The 18,038-nt window shown below is 43.5% G+C and overlaps 2 protein-coding genes across 2 annotated transcripts in view; one reads left to right on the plus strand and one right to left on the minus strand.

Annotated features, from left to right (window-relative positions):
- Nucleotides 1-301: 301 nt before the first annotated feature.
- Nucleotides 302-3,417, minus strand: LOC142879711 (beta-1,3-galactosyltransferase 5-like). The gene is made up of 2 exons (XM_076013124.1): nt 3,282-3,417; nt 302-1,809 (listed from the first exon to the last, which is right to left on the minus strand). The coding sequence occupies exons 1-2, from the start codon at nt 3,317-3,319 to the stop codon at nt 597-599; spliced, it is 1,251 nt and encodes a 416-aa protein (XP_075869239.1). The 5' UTR covers nt 3,320-3,417; the 3' UTR covers nt 302-596.
- A 5,503-nt stretch (nt 3,418-8,920) lies between these two features.
- The window catches only part of akap8l (A kinase (PRKA) anchor protein 8-like), a 14,578-nt gene continuing 5,460 nt past the window's right edge, over nt 8,921-18,038 (plus strand). The window contains exons 1-8 of the mRNA XM_076013114.1: nt 8,921-9,077; nt 9,847-9,885; nt 10,453-10,669; nt 14,891-15,539; nt 16,103-16,217; nt 17,090-17,130; nt 17,351-17,375; nt 17,460-17,571. Coding sequence (XP_075869229.1) covers nt 9,053-9,077; nt 9,847-9,885; nt 10,453-10,669; nt 14,891-15,539; nt 16,103-16,217; nt 17,090-17,130; nt 17,351-17,375; nt 17,460-17,571 — 1,223 coding nt within the window. The 5' untranslated portion in view covers nt 8,921-9,052. The remainder of the gene's footprint in view (nt 9,078-9,846; nt 9,886-10,452; nt 10,670-14,890; nt 15,540-16,102; nt 16,218-17,089; nt 17,131-17,350; nt 17,376-17,459; nt 17,572-18,038) is intronic.

Here is an 18,038-nt window from a genome sequence, read left to right on the forward strand (position 1 = left end):
TACAAATAATGACAATGTCATTTTATTTACACCCACGACCCCAAACAAATTGTCTTAGAAAAAAAACATTTGAAGTCACCAATGGATGCAATATTATAGGCTGTTCTCACAGTCAACATCCAAACAGAGAAAGTCTTCCTCCCTCCCTCCCACCCACCCACCTTGCCATTCCAGTCCTAATCCATATTTTAGTGACCGCATTGACATGAAGAGAGAACCTGACAGACTGAAGTAGTCGTTCATTAAACTGAATAAAGACACCAAAAACCAATTGAAGTTCAAAGAAAAAAATCCACAAAAGCACTAAGAAAGTTATTTTACTTCACGTTGCTTTAGACAAAAGTGAAACTCAGTGGAAGAGATAATAGAACCAATTTAATTGCAGCAGTAGCACAAACAAACAAAAAATCAATTACAATACAGTACCAAAGCCCCAAGTGATGTTGCCCTTTGGTTCGACGACCGACAAACTTCAAATGACAATTTTAAATGTTTGAAAAGACTGCGTCAAAGTGAGTACTCAGCTACCCTTCATGACATCGAGATTTTACCCACAATTCTTTGCCAAACGATTGATCTGTCAGTGCTTTAGGGTGCTAACAAGGTGCCCCTGGCTTTTTCAGATCTGTCCAGTATTCCAACAGTTCTTTTGCAGAGCCAAGAATGTATGTGATGATCTTGGAATATTCACAGCGGTCATACTTGTAGTTGTACGCCTTGAACTGGGATGGGTCAGGTGGTGATTTGGGGGACAGTCCCAGTTTTTTCATGCACATTCCAATGTAGGCATCCTCAATGTTAAAAGGTGAGATTGATTTTGAGGCTTCCACAAATTTTCCAGGGAGGTCGTTGGAGAAAATATATCCCATTCCTAGAGTATACGTTGGGTATGTGGGTTGCGGAAATAACTCCTCTGAAACGTACCACTTGGAACCCTTTGAGCGCACGACTGGCCTGTTCACCATCAGGTATCCTGTAAGGTACTCCTCCTTTGGGATTTCTGGTTTCTGGAGCATGATGACTAAATTATCAATGTTCAGGAACATGTCTGAGTCCACCTTCATAGCGTACGCTGCTGTGGGGCAGTGTGTGGCCAGCCAGTCCATGATCACCATGGTTTTGATGGTGAGATTAAGGTAAGTGTCCAAGAAGTCACTCTGAATCAGATCACGGTGCTGCAAATTCTCTTCTGTGATCAACTTGTGCATTTGCTCAGCATCATCTTTCCCGGCCAGGCCGAGCATGAACAGAGTGAGCACCACTTCACCCTGAACGACACTCTTGTTTCCCCAGGTTTGCCTGATGGCATTCCGAGCGTCCACATTATGTGGTGCCACTGGAACCATCAGGACCAGAAAAGGAGTTTGGTTCTTGCAAAGCTCTGTGTTATCCATGATAAAGTGGTAGTTGGGTGCATAAGCCGAGTGGTACTCAGTACCAGGAAGTGACACAGCAGGCAGTGCAGATGATGGTACAGTGGCCGCTACTGTGGAGTCTGCTGAAGTGGGCAAAACAGGAAGTGTTGTATGGACACTAGGGGCCGCCGTTGATGGTGATGGAGGCTTTTCCGTCGTTTGCTGGAAATGATTTTGAGCTGTCCTGACTTTTGGGGGGGCAAGATGAGGCGGACGTATTATAACCTTATTGATCCGATTGATGATTGTCTGGTAATGTTCATGAGGTGAAAATGAACTCCCGGAGAGAAAATAACAGAAGACGAAGACTACGAGACAAAGCAGGACCACCAACTGGAAGCAAGAGTGAAACAAAGGTTTCTTGTGATGTTGACAAAGGCCTCCAGTCAGTTGCCTGAAAGGAGAAAAAAAGCAAGGAGAAAAAAAACCACAATTGTGACAACAGATTGGACCACATGCAGGAAAAGTATAAATATTGGACAATGTTGCAAAAAACAAACGCAGGAAAAGCACTCTTTTCACCTTCTTTTCTTTCTTTTTTTTTTACACTGAACCATGACCAACATAATACATACATTGACCTACACAAAATGTTATTTCCAAAACTCTTTCACACAGTGCTCCCAGTAGACCACAACACTCTACCACTGCATAAACTGCATTATAATGCACATCAACAGTGCTCACTTTTACTGCTTGCTGGCTTGTCATGGTCTGTTTTTTACTTCTACTTTTGATTTTTTTATATATACATTCATACATTGGAGCTGCAACGAAGAATCGAGAAAATCTATTAAAAAAAAGTGAATATCATTCGCGACTATGACGTCACTTGAGTTAGGTGTGTCCCAGAGGCAAACTTGAGAAGTTCATTGAGTTCCCTTTAAATAGTGGTAGAGCAGGAAGAGCAGGAGAAGTTTGCAAAACTAATAGTGCACCTCTTTCTGTGCACTACTTATCTCTCCATTCTGAATGAAGCCAACGGGTTGTTTTTTTTTGCGTGTGTTTTTTTTTTTGTTTTGTTTTTACAGGTGTAAAACATAGAAGTATTTCTTTCTTTTTTTTAAATTTAGGTCAATTTAGTATCTTTTTTTATTTTTTTTTATTGTACTTTAAAGTACTCTGATGACGTTCGAGTTGCAACCTGTTTTCGGAATAAAACCTGGGATGTAAATCAGTGTTTATCGTTATCAGTTAATTGAAAAAAATAATCGTCAGATTATTCAATTGTTAAAATAATCATTAGGTGCAGCCACACACACACACACACACACACACACACACACACACACACACACACACACACACACACACACACACACACACACACACACACACACACTTTCTAATCAGAATTTTATAACTTTTATAAAAATGAAATTTTCCGTCGTCAATGTACTTGATGGATTTGTTCCAACAGGATGATAAGACGCTTCCAGGCAAAGGTTCTATGAAGATCCATCTACTGGACATAGACGCCGCCTTGCAAGCGTTTAGAAGAGCGTGATTATGGACACGGTCGCGGGTGGAAACGCTTGACAACCTACATCTTCGTCACAGGGTGGCGGAGACAAAACGAAGGCATATTGACTTCTTCCATTTTGCCATAGGTTATTATTCAATGTTTCAGTGTTGCAGCTGTCCCACCGTGGCCACAAGCAGAATCATCTTGTGTGCTTCCGGGTGCAAAACCGCCTTTGAGCTCGCTAAAGTTGGGCACTGTCACTGGAAGTGCTGCGGTCTGCTTTTGAGACTCGGGGAGAAATAATAAAACACACACACACACACACACACACACACACACACACACACACACACACACACACACACACAAAAAAAAAAGTGTGATCGGAGTGAAGCTCTTACCTTTTGACCAACTGCCCACCACTCTCCTGATCACCCATGACTGTTGAAATCCCCCCTCCCCCCCAAAAACAATGTAGCGATGCCAGTGGCTGCGCTGTGTCCACCTGGAAGGCCACTGAATGACAGAGTGGTAGAAACCGGTTGCCGCTCCGTGCTTCTCCTCCTCCTCCTCCTCCTCCTCTTCCGCAACCTGGCACGTTAAATTGCAATTCCCTACACCTGTTCGCTCCCAAGCGGCGGCCAGGTGATTGGCGCGAGTGGAGGTCGGTACGAACACGATGGACCAGCGGTTCTTCTCTCACTGGTTCTGCTTCTGGCTCTGGTGGCTTGACTTTCCCGTCGCTCGGACAAACGGCCTGAGACACTGGAATTCCGACAGCAAGAAATAAGGCAATGATAACTACAAATCAAACTACAAGACAATAAAGGAAATAGTTGCGCAAACAGGGCCGAATGCTGAAACATATTGCGTGCGCGCTCCAAAGTTTAAATAGTATTTAATAGCGGATCCGTGGTTCAATATCTGGGGTCCTCTGGTAATTTGTAATAATCACAGAGGACGTCTGTTTTTCCATTCGACTTTCTTTGTATTTTATTTTACTGTCACGGGGTATACATAGACTTGTATATATTTTTTATATTTAGGTTTTTTTTTTTAAGGTATATGTGCATGTAACGAATACTAGTATATATATATATATATATATATATATATATATATATATACCATGTAGACTTGTATATAGATCCTTATTTTACTCCACCAAGATGCACACTGTTTATAGTTTATTTATACTTCCGGTTGCACATTGTTTACTTGTTTACCCTTACTTTTTACTTATTCTGTAGTTTGTTTTTGTTTTGTTTTTTAACCTAAGTAGTAGAATAGAGAAAGAACCGGAGTCAAATTCCTTGTTTGGCCTGTACAAACTTGCTCAATAAAGCTGGTTCTGATTCTGTGATCTTGATCCCGTGCGATTGCACCATGTCTGTCATTTGTAAAGTAAAAAATTCCACCGCGAATGATGGACTATATTTCGCCAAACACAGACGTGCTGTGATAATACTACTGTAGTCCCGTGCAAATCTGCATCTCGGTGATGGCAGTGTATGTTTTGTTTTTATTGCGCGCCTTTTCTACATCTTTTCCAATTGAAAACAATGGAGGCTGCCGGGGAAGTTATTAGTGGCGGTTTTGACAGCGTTTTAGGCTCAACTACAGTCTGGCATCGGTACTGGAAACCCATTGGAAAAAAGAGCAAAGTCTATTCAAGCAGAAAAGAGAAGTCTGTTGTCTCGACAACTGCACACTGTTCATAAGTCACGTTGCCTCCTTGACATTTCATTTACAGCTGCCATGTGCAAATGACTAGAGGTCCCCAGGTAATACTAATCCTGTGCGAATAGGGCAAAAGACAGTGATTTTGTTGCAACTTTGCTTTGGTTCATTTTCAATTGACAATTATGACAATTATGATATGTTTTTCTCCTGTGAGGTTTGGCCAGGCCTGTTTTGAACCTTTTGACTGCACTGAGCCTCACCTTTTTGTTGACTCAAAACTAATAACTTTAATTTGTCCCTGTGGGTCTTTGTCACTTGGCTTCTTCTTCACTTTCCACATCATGTTTTTTTTTTTTTTTTTTTCAAATGTTCCAGGGTTCAGCAGATAAGAGAGACACTTTCTTCATTTACAGAGCTTGTGTTTTCTTGCGTTCCACACCACTAATTGCTTATTTTTAATAATAACAAAATGGCTTCACACATGCACGCACGCACGCACGCACGCACACAGGCCATTAAGATGTCAACTGAAATGATGACAGTAAAATCTTATTTTAATTATTTGTGTTTATTGACTTAAGCATTTCCACTCTTTCTAATTGAGTGGCATTGTTTAGATATGAAATCAATACATTGCATGCTTAACATTTGTGTAGACACAATTACATATCACATATAATTTTGGTTGAACCAAGGCACTTGTTCGGATGCATCCTTGTGCAAGAACAATACAAGATGTTGACAGATTCTGGCCAGGTGGCCAACGATCAAAAATCCCAAAAATAAAAATAGAGTGACCGTTGATTTATTCTTTGTTTGGCTGCTCCTTCTGTATCTCTCTGTGTTATTTTCTATTCTCAATTAGCAGCATTATATTCCCCATGCAGTGCTGATCCTGTGTAGATGGTTGTCTTGTTATGAGTGTTAGGGAAGTGTGTGTGTGTGTGTGTGTGTGTGTGTGTGTGTGTGTGTGTGTGTGCACATAAGCACACATGTGCAAATGTGTCCACCTACAAGTCACATATTTACAGATGTCAGGTTATTTGTTTCTATTAAAACACACATACGCACACACATACGCACACACGCACACACACACGCAGTCAATTGAGCACCTGTATTGGCATTGTCATTTTCAGCATGGAAGAGCCACCTCGCCCGTACCACTCCTTAAAAAGGATATCATTAAATGGAGGCAGAGCATATATATGTAAAACTGACTGCCGACAGCAGTCAGTTTTACAACGGGTGGACTTTGTATAGATCTCAGTGGTTGTGTTTTGACCAGAAGTGAAAAAAATATTCATAAAAACAAGCACAGATTTTTCTTTTTGAATAAACATTTTGTAAAAGTTTTGATGTATTTGTTTGGGGGGAAAAAAGAGAAGAAAAGTCTCTCCAGGCACAGGTGGCCGTTTAATCTTAAAAACAGTGAAATGGCACGGACCAAACCCACAGCAAGGTGTGCAAACAGGGAGTGTGTTCTTGTGTCATGGTACATGTGACCTGTGCATAGGTTACTGCAATAAAGCAATAATAATGTTAATGACCCTGTCATCCATCTCTGTGTGTTTTTCCACACCTATGGATGTGGACATTTAAAGAACATTTAACTTATTTTCCTGGTGACATTATTTTGTGCTTCGCCACCACTGTTTCCTTTGTCTTGTCTGTTTTCACTTGTATGTCAAGGACCTTTCAAGTTTAAAAAAGTCAAGTTGGAAAAACGGAACAGCACACATTTTTATGAAGCGGCGCAGCTTCACGCACACTGACTTCAATGGCGGCTGCAGCAAAAAAAATAAAAAAAGAAGCTGATTATTCGTCATACATTTCAAACAAATCAGAGATGTTAAACTAGAAACAACTGATGTGTCATGATGGCAAACTGCAAAAAGAACTCACGTGTTGTGATGTAGACGAACATTCTGTCTATTCTCTTTCCCTCTCTCCCTCCCTGTCTCTTGCAACCTCGCTCTCCCTCCACCTGTCTTCTGAAAGGAGATGAAACTCCCCTCTTGTCTGCTGTTTGGAAAAGCAAACTGACTCTCCTAAGACTGACGTATTGTGTGCCCAAGCTTGCAGTTTGCATATTAGGCGAAGCAAATTAGAGCTACATATAATACAGCTGTATTAGAGATATGTACATTAGTACAAACACACGCACACACACACACACACACACACACACACACACACACACACACACACACACACACACACACAATGGTGTAGGCTGTATGCATTGTCTGTAGGTCTGTGTGCACCAATCAGGTTTTTCAGCTACTTCCCTTTCCACAAAAAAAGAAAAAAAATCAAGCACAAAAGGGCGGCCAAGGCCACTGTCGTGACCTCAGTATTTTGATACTTGGCTAAAAAGTCATTAGAATTCTTATGTTGGATTTGTTTGTTTTAGATGGCAACAATATGCTATTATAATATGCTATATTTAGAACTTTAAAGACAGCAACATTTTCCAAACCTGGACCAAATGTTGTATTGTAGTTGTTCTCTGGTTCCTGGATGTTGGGCAGCTCTTGGTGAACGAAACACACAACCTTGTATTGTATGTCAGGAGCTTCATTGTTGGCTACAAAACCTGTTTTTGCTGATCGACCCTGTCTGACGGGTGCACTGTGAAACTGCTGGAATTCTATCAAGATTAAGATAGACGCCTGATACTGAACGCTAGGCACAAGATTGTTGTCCTGCAAGATAGTCGTGGCCATTAAGTGAGGAGGTGGCGCCTTAATAATAATAATAATAATAGTAATAATAATAATAATAATAATAATAATAATAATAATAAAACTTTATTTGTACAGCGCTAAATCACAAGCAAAGGCATCTTTATACATTCAGAGAGAACCAACCGGGCCCCCGGAGCAAGCAAGATGCGACAGTGGCTGGGAAAAACTCCCCTGTGGGAAGAAACCTAGGGCAGAACCAGACTCCAGAGGGCCATCATCTGCCTATGAGTAGTTAGGGTGAAGTAGAAAGATATAGGAGAGACAGAGAAAGAGAGAAAGGAGCAGAGTGAGCCAGGGTGGCAGACAGGACAGAGTGAAAAACAGATACACCAACCAGGCAAAACGGATATAAACACAAAAAATAGGAAATAATTCAAGGCTGCTGTCCATGTGGAGTGTAAGTGTCCATGCTTTGGAAGGCAAGAGCCTAGCTCGATGGACAATCTGCCGATAGGACAAGTCCAGGTCTTAAGCGTGGTGGTGGGATGAAGCGATGACAGCAAGACCCCCAGGACAGCACAATCCAGCTCCTGGCGCAGTGGTCATCACCTGCCGGGGACACAGAGACTGCGGCAGTATCATGCATATCGAGCATACTGTACAAAGCATAATGAGAGCTTGGACAGAGTGGATAGAGTAAAAGATTGATTGGGTGAGGAGAGTGATAGAGGCTCCGCCTGCACAGAGCAACGATCCCTGTAACGGGAGCGAAAGATCTCCCTCCACGGCGTAAGCTTACAGCAGCTTAACTGACAGTGGATGGAGTCTAACTATAAGCTTTAAGAAAAAGGAAAGTCTTAAGTCTACTCCTAAATAAACTAACTGTGTCTGCCCCCCTCAGCGAGGCTGGAAGATGGTTCCAAAATAAAGGTGCCAGAAAACTGAAACACCTACCTCCTGATCTAACTCGAGAAATTTTTGGGATAACTGAAAGTCCTGAGTCCTCAGAGTGAAGGGCTCTTGGAGGACGATAAAGTTCAATGAGTTCCCTAATATAAGAAGGAGCCTGAGAATGAAGAGCTTTGTAAGTTAAAACTAGAATCTTAAATTCAATTCTAAATTTGACTGGCAGCCAATGCAAGGAAGCTAAGATTGGAGTAATATGCTGCCTCCTTTTAGTTCCAGTTAACAATCATGCTGCAGAGTTTTGGATTAACTGTAATGTCCTACGGGACGAATTTGGGCATCCTGCTAGTACCGAGTCTAAAATAATCAATACAGTAATTAAACTCCTCACCTGTAGGGGGGGGGGGGGGACTGGGCGTACCGGTCAGTTCCCTGCGAGCCGTCACAAATTTGGGCACCTGTACAGGTGGTAACGATGAACGTAGGTATACTGCCATCTGCTGGCCTGCTTCTATACTGCTACAGAACCGCCCCTCACAGCAGGGGACACTATGAATTTCATTTGTACTACGCTTTACGTCAAACAAATGATATATTTTTCTTTCTTTTTTTTTTTGCACTATACACACAGTTGCTGTGATTATGCAAATTTCCCCACGAGGGCGACGGCGGAGAATCACGGAGAATCACTCCCTCACTCCCACACTGTAGGTGGCAGTATTGTCCGTGTCCGTTCCGGGGAAAACACTCGGCGGTCACGTGATTTGTAGGCGTCGCTGCTCTCTCTGGCAGACCGAGCTGTTCTCCCACTAGCCGCTAGCCGAACGAGCTAACGTGAGGAATAGTGAAGCCCCGAGTTGTTTGTTTAGTAGCACTCTGAATTTCAAATAACAATGGACAACAGAGGCTTCGGTTCTGGTAGGTGTTGCACAGTTTTAATAACCGTTCTGTGTTGAAATTCTGCTCCGGCTACATTGCAGCGGCCCCGCATTGGCTTTGTTTGCCGGAGACACTGGCCTGCTCTGCCGTGACCATTCAGAGCAACTCTCCCTGTTTTCACACGGGCGGGTTTTAGGGTCTTCTTTTTTTTCCCCCTCAAACACAAGCCGATGGCTTGCGACTTGCTCAGTCTTGTTCTTACGTTGCATTGTTTTCCTTTTATTATTATTATTATTTTTTTTTTTTTTGTAAGTGCCTAACTGGTCTCCGTAGCCACCGACGCGCTAAGTCTCCCCGCTAACACATCGATCATGCAAGGCCCATTGTTTCCACACATTTGAAGTTTTTTTTGCTAATGTGTTGGACAATAGCGATGCAGTTTCTTTACGCAACTAACTGACACGTACGGTTTTTGGTGGTTTTACACAGTCAACGGTCAGGTTTTTGTTTCGTAATTTATTTATTTAATCGTTTACGTAACGTGGCTTGAATGGTTTCTTTGATGTATGGAACAGCGGAGATATCCCAAGGCTCAACTCGCCACTGCGTTAATGTCCCTATTCACACTACCAGGGTGGCAAACAGCGTATCGCGTTGTTCAATGAATTTAGGCCATCAGGCTGCCCCTGACTGTCATAATTGTGCTGGAAACAATTCGATTAATACGACTGTGCGCACAGTACGTAATCGCACAGGCGTTGCGGTGCATTGTGTTCCATTCAACCGACTGTCTTCTCTCCTCTGGCAGGTTACTCCAGTTGGGGAGGTGGAGGATCAGGAAACAGAGGTAAAGTGAATCGAGAATACAAAATGTTTTAAGGATTTTTTTTTTATTTGGAATTACTCTTACTACTCTGGGATATCTGTCTGGGTTATTCCTACGCACGGTGGCGTACTGGTAAACATTGCCAGCAAGTAGGTTGTGGGTTCCATTCCGGGTCTGAGGTCGCATGTTCTCCTGTGTGTCTGCTTGGGTTCTCTCAACGTTCTTCCCACAATAAAAAACAAACAAAACTGAATTGGAAACTCTAAATTGTCCATAGGTGTGTTTGTGAGTGCCAATGTTTGTTTGTCTCTATTGCTGCGTTTCCATTCCAATTTTTCACAAAATAAAAGCGATATTTTATACATATATATATATATATATATATATATATATATATATATATATATATATATATATATATATATATATATATTCGAGAAAGCACAATTGCGACTTGTAGGCGTTTCCATTGAATGTCGTGAGGCGCATACGCCGTAATTCTCACGGCTCAAAACACCATCAGAGTTGCAAGAATTGCATGGCATTATCCAAAAGTTATGCAGTTCTTTTCATCCCTTCCTGTGTCAGGTTCTGGTGGCTTTGACCTGTACGGGGGAGGTCACAAGGACTCGATGTCCGGGCTCGGTGCGTACGGAGGCGGCAGTCACATGAAGAGAGGGCTGTCTGGATCGTCTCTGCTCTCGTCCTCAGGCACGCACGCAGACGCGGTTATTGCAAAGATCAATCAGCGCCTGGACATGCTCACCCAGCTGGAGGGAGGATTTAAAAGCTCTCGCGCTGACAGGTAACACTTTTTTTCTTACTTCACTTTTTATTCTGTCCAAAAACGGTAATATTCTGTCAGTATGCGTGCAAGTTTTGCGGTCGCAAGCGTCGTCTATGATGTGTTTTAGTAATGGAGATGTCAAATACATGCTGTGGTAGCATGTGGCTGAGAAGTTGCCTGTGAACAAGTCATGGGGTTGTCACCACTTTGACACTGTAATATATTTAGAAGAAAAGAAAATCTAGATTTTGATGCCTTATTGGGGATCTGCAGTATGACTTTTTTTTTTTGGTCAAATAATTGAACTTATTAAATTGAATTGATTGCAAAGTTACAGTATGGAAAAGCTGTCAAGATTCATTAGCAAACATTTAATACACATAAATATATTAGTGTCTTTCTACAATCGCTGGAAGTAGTTGTTGGTTTTCCTACCCACTGGTTCATATACATATACATATGGCTCACAGTAGTTGACCATCTTGCACCGCTATGATAGTAAGAAGGCAACCGGTAATGACAGTCCAGCATAAAGGTCCTTCGACACCGGGAGCAAATATGCGAGGTGAAAAATTTGTTTCTTAAAAAAAAAAAAAAACAACCTTGATGTCAATGCAAACGTACGCACCGGCAGCAGAAATTGGTTGTTTTTTTTGCTAAAAGGCAAACGGCTGGACCTCACTCTGACCAATCAAAGTGATCACGTTGGCCTGTCGATGTATACGTCGCATCAACACTTAGGTAATGGCAAACAAATTCGAAAGTATTGGCCAAATTTCACCGGGTCAAATTTGAGCTCCAGGATCGTCGTGTTGAACTCTGCCATGTCATCTGATTTACTTGTAAAAGCCGTGGTGTAGAAGGCGGTGGTTCCTGGTATGCACGTAAAACAAAACGTCTCGGTCGCCACACTTTAAAAGCAAAAGACAGAGCGGCAACCTTTATTGGCTTAGCAAAATTTCTATGCATATTCGCCTCTCGCTTGGCGTCTACAGAAAAATTGGCATTTTTGCATCGTTTGTTTGCGTGGCTTCGTCTCTTGCACGGTGTGTAAGGACCTTAGCAACACACTTCATAATGTGGGTTGGATGCTCGCGTTGCCCTCAAATAAACCAAATGTGAAGGACATATGGTTATGCACCGTCACTGGAATGCAGTGGAATCTTCAGTGCATATTGGACATAGATACTGTGACTGTAATGATATAACAGTAGGGATGGGCGGTATGGACTAAAAGTTTTATCACAATAATTTCGGGCATTTATCGAGATAACGATAAAAGTGACGATAAAAAATATAAAACAATTCAACTCCATGTTTTGGGATTTTTTTTTGAAATCGCACTCGAAAAGAAACGCGTTTACACGAAGCCGTATTTATAAAAAAAATAAATTAAAAAAAATTCTGTTTACACGGATACGCTGGAAACGACTGGAAACGATGTAGTTCTTATGCCCGGCCTGGTGTGGCGCCGCAAGGCGGAAGAAGAAGAAGAACGCCTGGAGCACGCCGTGTTTGCAGAAGCAGTAGCTCGCTAAAAAAAAAAACAAGCGCCACAGAGAACAGAAAGAAAGATCGCTCGTGAAAAGACGGCGTGGATAAACGTCTGCTTCGAGTTCCTTTAGAACACAAAGTCTGAAAAGGTCCATGCTAAAATTGACTCGGGAGTCGTGTCAGTAAAAGTTCGCTAACATTTTTTGCGTTTCCTGCCTCAACATCCCGGTCCGCTGACCCGAAAGAAAATAAATAAAAAGTAAAACAGGATGTTTACAAATCGTTTCCGTGGTGTTTATTGTCACTTTGCACACAATCCACGATGGATTCTCGAGCACGGTCGGTGCGCTATCAGCACCGTGCTCGTTATTGTGCGACACGTGAGCTGCCGGCCAGCAAGTGCGTTGCGCACGTAATTACGTTGTCAACACGAGTTTATCGTTATTAGCGCGAGATGACATATTCTTACCGCCGATATATCGCCCATCCCTAATACAACGTCGCTGTTGCTATGGCTAGGCTAGCTTTCTCTTGCACTTCATTCACAGCTTGGCTTTATTACTCTGTCCAAAGATATTCCAAAGAAAATCCCGTCAGATTTCTGGAGTAGTGGTCTAGAAATGCCAGGGAGAACTAGGCGGCATAGACTGCTGTGTGGAGTCAGGTGGTGGTGAATGGAGACGGTCAGTAGCAGCGCTGGAACCGGGCGGCCGTGTTGCTCGTCAGGCCTGCAAGCTGCTGCTTGGCTCGTGTGACAATGACTTCAAGTTTTGTCAACTAGACAAACAGGCGGTAGAAATAGACGTATTCATCGGAATCCCATAATGCACTGCCAACCTGAAGTTGAACCATTGATTGATAACTAGGAATTTTTCTAAAATATGTGTCACTAATTCTGTACCTTTTAACACATAATCTATATTTTTGGAGCTTTATTTTGAAATGCCACGGCAGTTTTCATTCAAGGTGTACTATCACCTTGAATGACCTTGACATTTCTCAACAGCAACAATTTGAAATCAAGTGCAGTATTTATAAAATGTCAGCTTGTGGAGTAGATTTATTTTTAAATGCTGCATCAGAATTTTTCCGATTCTCCGAAATGGGGGCGGGGCCTCCCCTGGTGTTGCGTACTAGCAGCCTGAAGTACAACCATCAAGTGACTTCAAATAATACGTTGTGCTAAGACAGGCTTGGGCAAACTATGGCCCAGAGGCCCATATGAGGCCCATTATGCTTTTTTTAATCCAGCCTGCCGAACTTGAACACATTATATTCATAATAACCAATATAAATACTGCCAATAAAAACAGACGTATTTCATCATGTTTTCAGTGTTTTCAGTCCAACACGGTAGAGCTCCAAAGACACTGATTTTCTCAGAACTTTGCTTTGGTTCATTTTCAGTAGAATATTGTTTCCAAACACTCCGTCCATCCATCTGCTGCTGCTCCGGCTCCTCTGTCACCACCAGTCAAACAGTTTGCCCAAGCAAAAAAAAAAAAAAACTGTCCAGTGAGCTCGCAGAAAGCAAAGTGTCTTCTGACTCGACTGCTTTGGTTGGCTGGACTGCAGTGTGGTGCCACGGTTAGCGTGGTTAGCAGTGTCCGGCTGCTCCAGCTTCCCGACATGTCGAGGGGAATTGTCCATGGATGCAAGTGCAAATGCTCCTTTGTGGTTCCGTGTGAGCTGGGATGCTTCGTCCTCCAGTGGGAGGTCAGAGAGAGACTGTGAGGGAGTGGCCCCGAGGGGGAGGGGCATGCTTGATGTACCTGCATGTACAGGAGCGCTTTGTATATTTGTATTAAAAAAAATGCGTATGGGTCAAAAAGATGCATCTATAATCGTGATAAATGGAGGAATCGTAGCATCGTCAAGACACCGCTAGAACACAATACTCTTTACTACTGTGAGTTTCAATTCATCCACCAGGTGGCAGCAAGTTGCTGACTGCAGTCGTAACAGTTTGGCCCTCTCCTGCGCCACAGTTGCTGGCGGCAGTTAACGACTCAGTCCATCAGCAGCCCTATTTTTTGTTCTGAGGGAAAGTTGTTATTTTATTTTATTATTTTTCCCAGTCACATTTCATTTGACTATTACAAACTTGGTTCAAATGGAAGCAACTCAACAAGTCAGACCCAAAGAAACGTAGACGTTTTAGCAGCTTTAATGCAATCCGACTGAAACGCTGGACATTGATGAAGGAGGCTCTCAGCCTGCAGCTGCAGTTCATTCTGACCTGGACCTGCAGCAGAATGGCGAGAGAGAGAAGAGAGAGACCAAGCTCACGACTCACTGTTGTCTGCAAAAGAAAAGAAAATGTGCCGGTTGAACACCAACCCAGGCAGTCGCTCCTCGGGATGTCTTTGCTTGGCCACATGAACCGTACTCACATCTGTTGTCCACCCCGTAAAAAAAAAAAAAACACTGCATTTGACCTCAACTGCTTAATACAACCAGCAGCAGAATATTTTTGTTTGTTTTTGTTCGGCTCTTGTAAGAATGAAAAGGAGAGAAAAAAAAAGTCTTCTTTTTTTTTTTTTTTTTGAAGCAAAGCCCAGGAGCACGAGTGATGTGTGGGTCGCCGTCGTACTATGATGATGTGGTTGCATACGTTCTGTTCTGCAAGACCGTGGAGGAAAAGGAGCAGCGGGTGGAGAAATCCCAGCCCTGCCTGCGTGTCCTTCTTGCCTCGCCTGCTCTCTGCTCTTCTCTATCAACTTTCTCCCTCCCTCCCTCCCACAGGTTTGACCAGTTCGAGTCTTACGACTCGCGCACCTCTGGCCTCACCTCCCCACGAGATCTCTACAGATCTGGCGGCAGTAGCTATGGTTGCGGCGATGGCCGCGGGGACAACGTGATGTTTGGTCAGCGGGGCAGTTCGGGCTTTGGAGGGGGAATGGGGCTAGGTGGAGGAGGAGGAGGAGGAGGAGGAGGAGGCGGCGGCTTTGACAGCCCTTCCTCGTCCTATGGAGTCGCCAAAATGCGACAGAATGTCAGAGAGCCCTTCGGCAGTGGCCAGGGAGGCGGCGCTGGCGCCGGCGCCGGAGGATGGCTGGCGGCGGGCCGACGCTCCCCCAGACGGGGTGGAAGTGCCATGGGCCGAGGAGGAGGAGTGGGAGGAGGGTTTGCAAGCCGCAGGTCTGAGCCCACGCCACTAGGTGGCAGCGGGCGGGGAGGTGGCGTCGTCGGTGGCGGCGGCCAGCCCCACCGTGGCCACTCTCCGGGAGGTGGTAGAGGAAAGCTCCCATCCCTCCTGTCCAACCGCATGTACCCCGAGAGTGTGGCTTTCCACCAGGGTTCCATCCAAGGGCCTCACGACTTCCCCGGGAGGCACTTTGGAGGGGGCCCGCGGGCCGGCCGCCAGCGGGGCCGCAAGAGACCCCTTAACAAAGTAAGTACCTCCAGCCACATAAGACCTGCTGAGACACTGACTGCACTCAATTCAAGGCCCGTTCTGATGGCAACCAAGCGGCGGCAAAGTCAGCCCTAAGCACCATAGTGCCTGCGCTGAGCCACCATGTTAAGCAATAAAGCACTCCCAGATTTGTTTGTTTGTTTGTTTGTTTGCTAGTTTGTTTGGAGCGTCACGTTCCCAGTTTAACTCCTCCCAGCCTTTACTGGTAGCAGAATTGCCCTCATGGATGGGGCCCCTTTGTATAGTAACGCAAAGTGGCGAGTACACTTCCAATTCACGGTCTTGTTCGTGTGGATGTTTTACGGTTTGATATTTTTTTTATTTTTTTTTATTTATTTTTTTTTTATGGATTTCTTTGTCAAATTAGATTTTTTTTTGTTGTTGTTGTTGTTTGGTCTTTTTACTTTCACTGTTGTTGAAAGTGTTTGAATCTGATGAAGAGTGTTGACTTGTCTAAATATCGCCTTTAGGGGGTATTTAAATTTTTGTTTTTTCCCCGAGGCTAATTTGAATGTCCAAACTGACTTTGTTCACCGTAGCAAGTGAAGCCGCAGCGCGACGTCCAGAAGAAGAGGAAACAATCCGTTTCTGAGGCGGAGGAGCCAGAGTCAAAGATGAGTAAGACAGATGTCGCTGGAGCAAAAGACGTCCAAGGTACTTTCCAAGCCAGGGGTGTCCAACTCGTTGTACTGCACAGGCCGTGTGTGTGTGTGTGTGTGTGTGTGTGTGTGTGTGTGTGTGTGTGTGTGTGTGTGTGAGATTTTTAGTGAGCTGAGCCAATAGAACCACCACTTGTGGGAGGAGCTTAGCCGTTTTCGTTTGCTGCTGGAAAGAGCGAGCGATCCTGATTCATAGCCTACTACTACTACTCAAGCTGCGCAGCGGTTGTGAATGGGCCCCGAAAAAAGAAAAATCGAATATCGAGTTTTCAGAGATAAAAAAATTTGGATTTTATTTTTGACCAAAATCGCCGAGCCCTTGTTTGCATCGAAAATAAATTTACGTTCAAGACTACTCAGAAATACAGGACAAACCTTCGTCCAGCGCCCAGTCCAAACGGGTCGTACCATTTCATTGTCAAATGTTCTGTTTTGTTTTTTGTTTTTTTAATTCACATTTTTATTGACATTCTGCATCAATTTTGAAAAAAAAAAAAAAAAAACATTTTAACTATTTTTAACCAAATATTAGCCTGAATGTCTCTCTTTATAGTAAAAAAATATAAATAAAATAAAATAATGATCAAGTAAGTCAAAAACCAAACAACTAGACATTTCTGTTTTTAAGGGACGCTTGGCAACTGTAGTGGCAGGTGGGAGACGTTAAACAACATCGCGGGCCCGAAAAACCCTGTCTGTGGGCCTGATCCGGCCCGCAGGCCGTACATTTGACACCCCTGTTGTAAATCATCCTCTTGATACTACTAAAGTAAGCAAGGGGTGAGACCCCTGCAGACTGTTTCTTCTGCATGCTAATGCTAATGCTGATGCTGATGCTGTTGTGCTTGGTCCCCCCGGAACAAACAGAGAAAAATGGAGATGACTGCGAAGCAAAGACGGAACCTCCGGTGGGTACTGGTACCGCCCACTGGGTGGGATTATCACGTGTTGCGTTTGTGTTTCATACAGTAGTGACAGTAGTAGATGCTAAAACAGTCTAATAACAATGTAATCTGAAATTTTTGTTTGTTTCTTAAAAACATTACGTAAAATAACAGATGTTAATAAATTTGAAAATTTGAAATGACTCAAATTTATTAAGTTGCAATGTCAAACTGTCTTTGCCAGGAGACCAAACCTGCTGCAGATGAGGGTGAGTTGATCCATCCTTCATGACGAGGAAGCCTCAGTTCTTCAAGCTGAGACTCTCCTCATGGTCTCCTTGCTGTGTGTTCAGCTGTACCTGCTGCTGCGGAGGAGGAGAAGAACAGTCCTCTGGTCAAGCCGGCCGCCGCCCAAGGTCAGGACAAGCAGCCCAAGATGAGGAAGCGACGGGGCTTCCTGGAAAGGTACGTGCACGCCTCGCTCCCGTGTTAGGACCAGGAGGTGACCACCACTCTTCTACCACTGCCATTTTCTTTTCTGCTTTTAGTCTTTAGGCAGTGCATTGAATTTGATTTGGTCCTGTCACCAAACAGATCATCTTCAGTGATACAGGGAGAGATTTATAGGCTTAACACAGTGGGGTTAGAATTTGGACTTGGTCGCGCAGGCCATCATTGAAATTTATTGGGGAAAACAAATCTTCCTCCAGGTAGAACAGTGAACCTTTTTATCAGGAGCCAAGCAAGTTTTGCTTCAACCTGAATATAGAACAAGCAAAGCTCAATGCTATACAATAGAAAACGTAATATTGCAGGCATGCGAAATTGATTTTCAACTTTAAAAAAAAAGAAAGAAAAGTCAATTAAAATCTGGAATAAAGAGTCTTCGCCACAGGCCAATAACATATTTAAAAATGAAATAACAACAATAA

This window comes from Nelusetta ayraudi, unplaced genomic scaffold, assembly GCF_046127955.1.
Source record: "Nelusetta ayraudi isolate G7.1 ecotype Tasmania unplaced genomic scaffold, CSIRO-AGI_Nayr_v1 ptg000006l, whole genome shotgun sequence".
In the NCBI taxonomy this organism is placed as follows: Eukaryota; Metazoa; Chordata; class Actinopteri; order Tetraodontiformes; family Monacanthidae; genus Nelusetta; species Nelusetta ayraudi.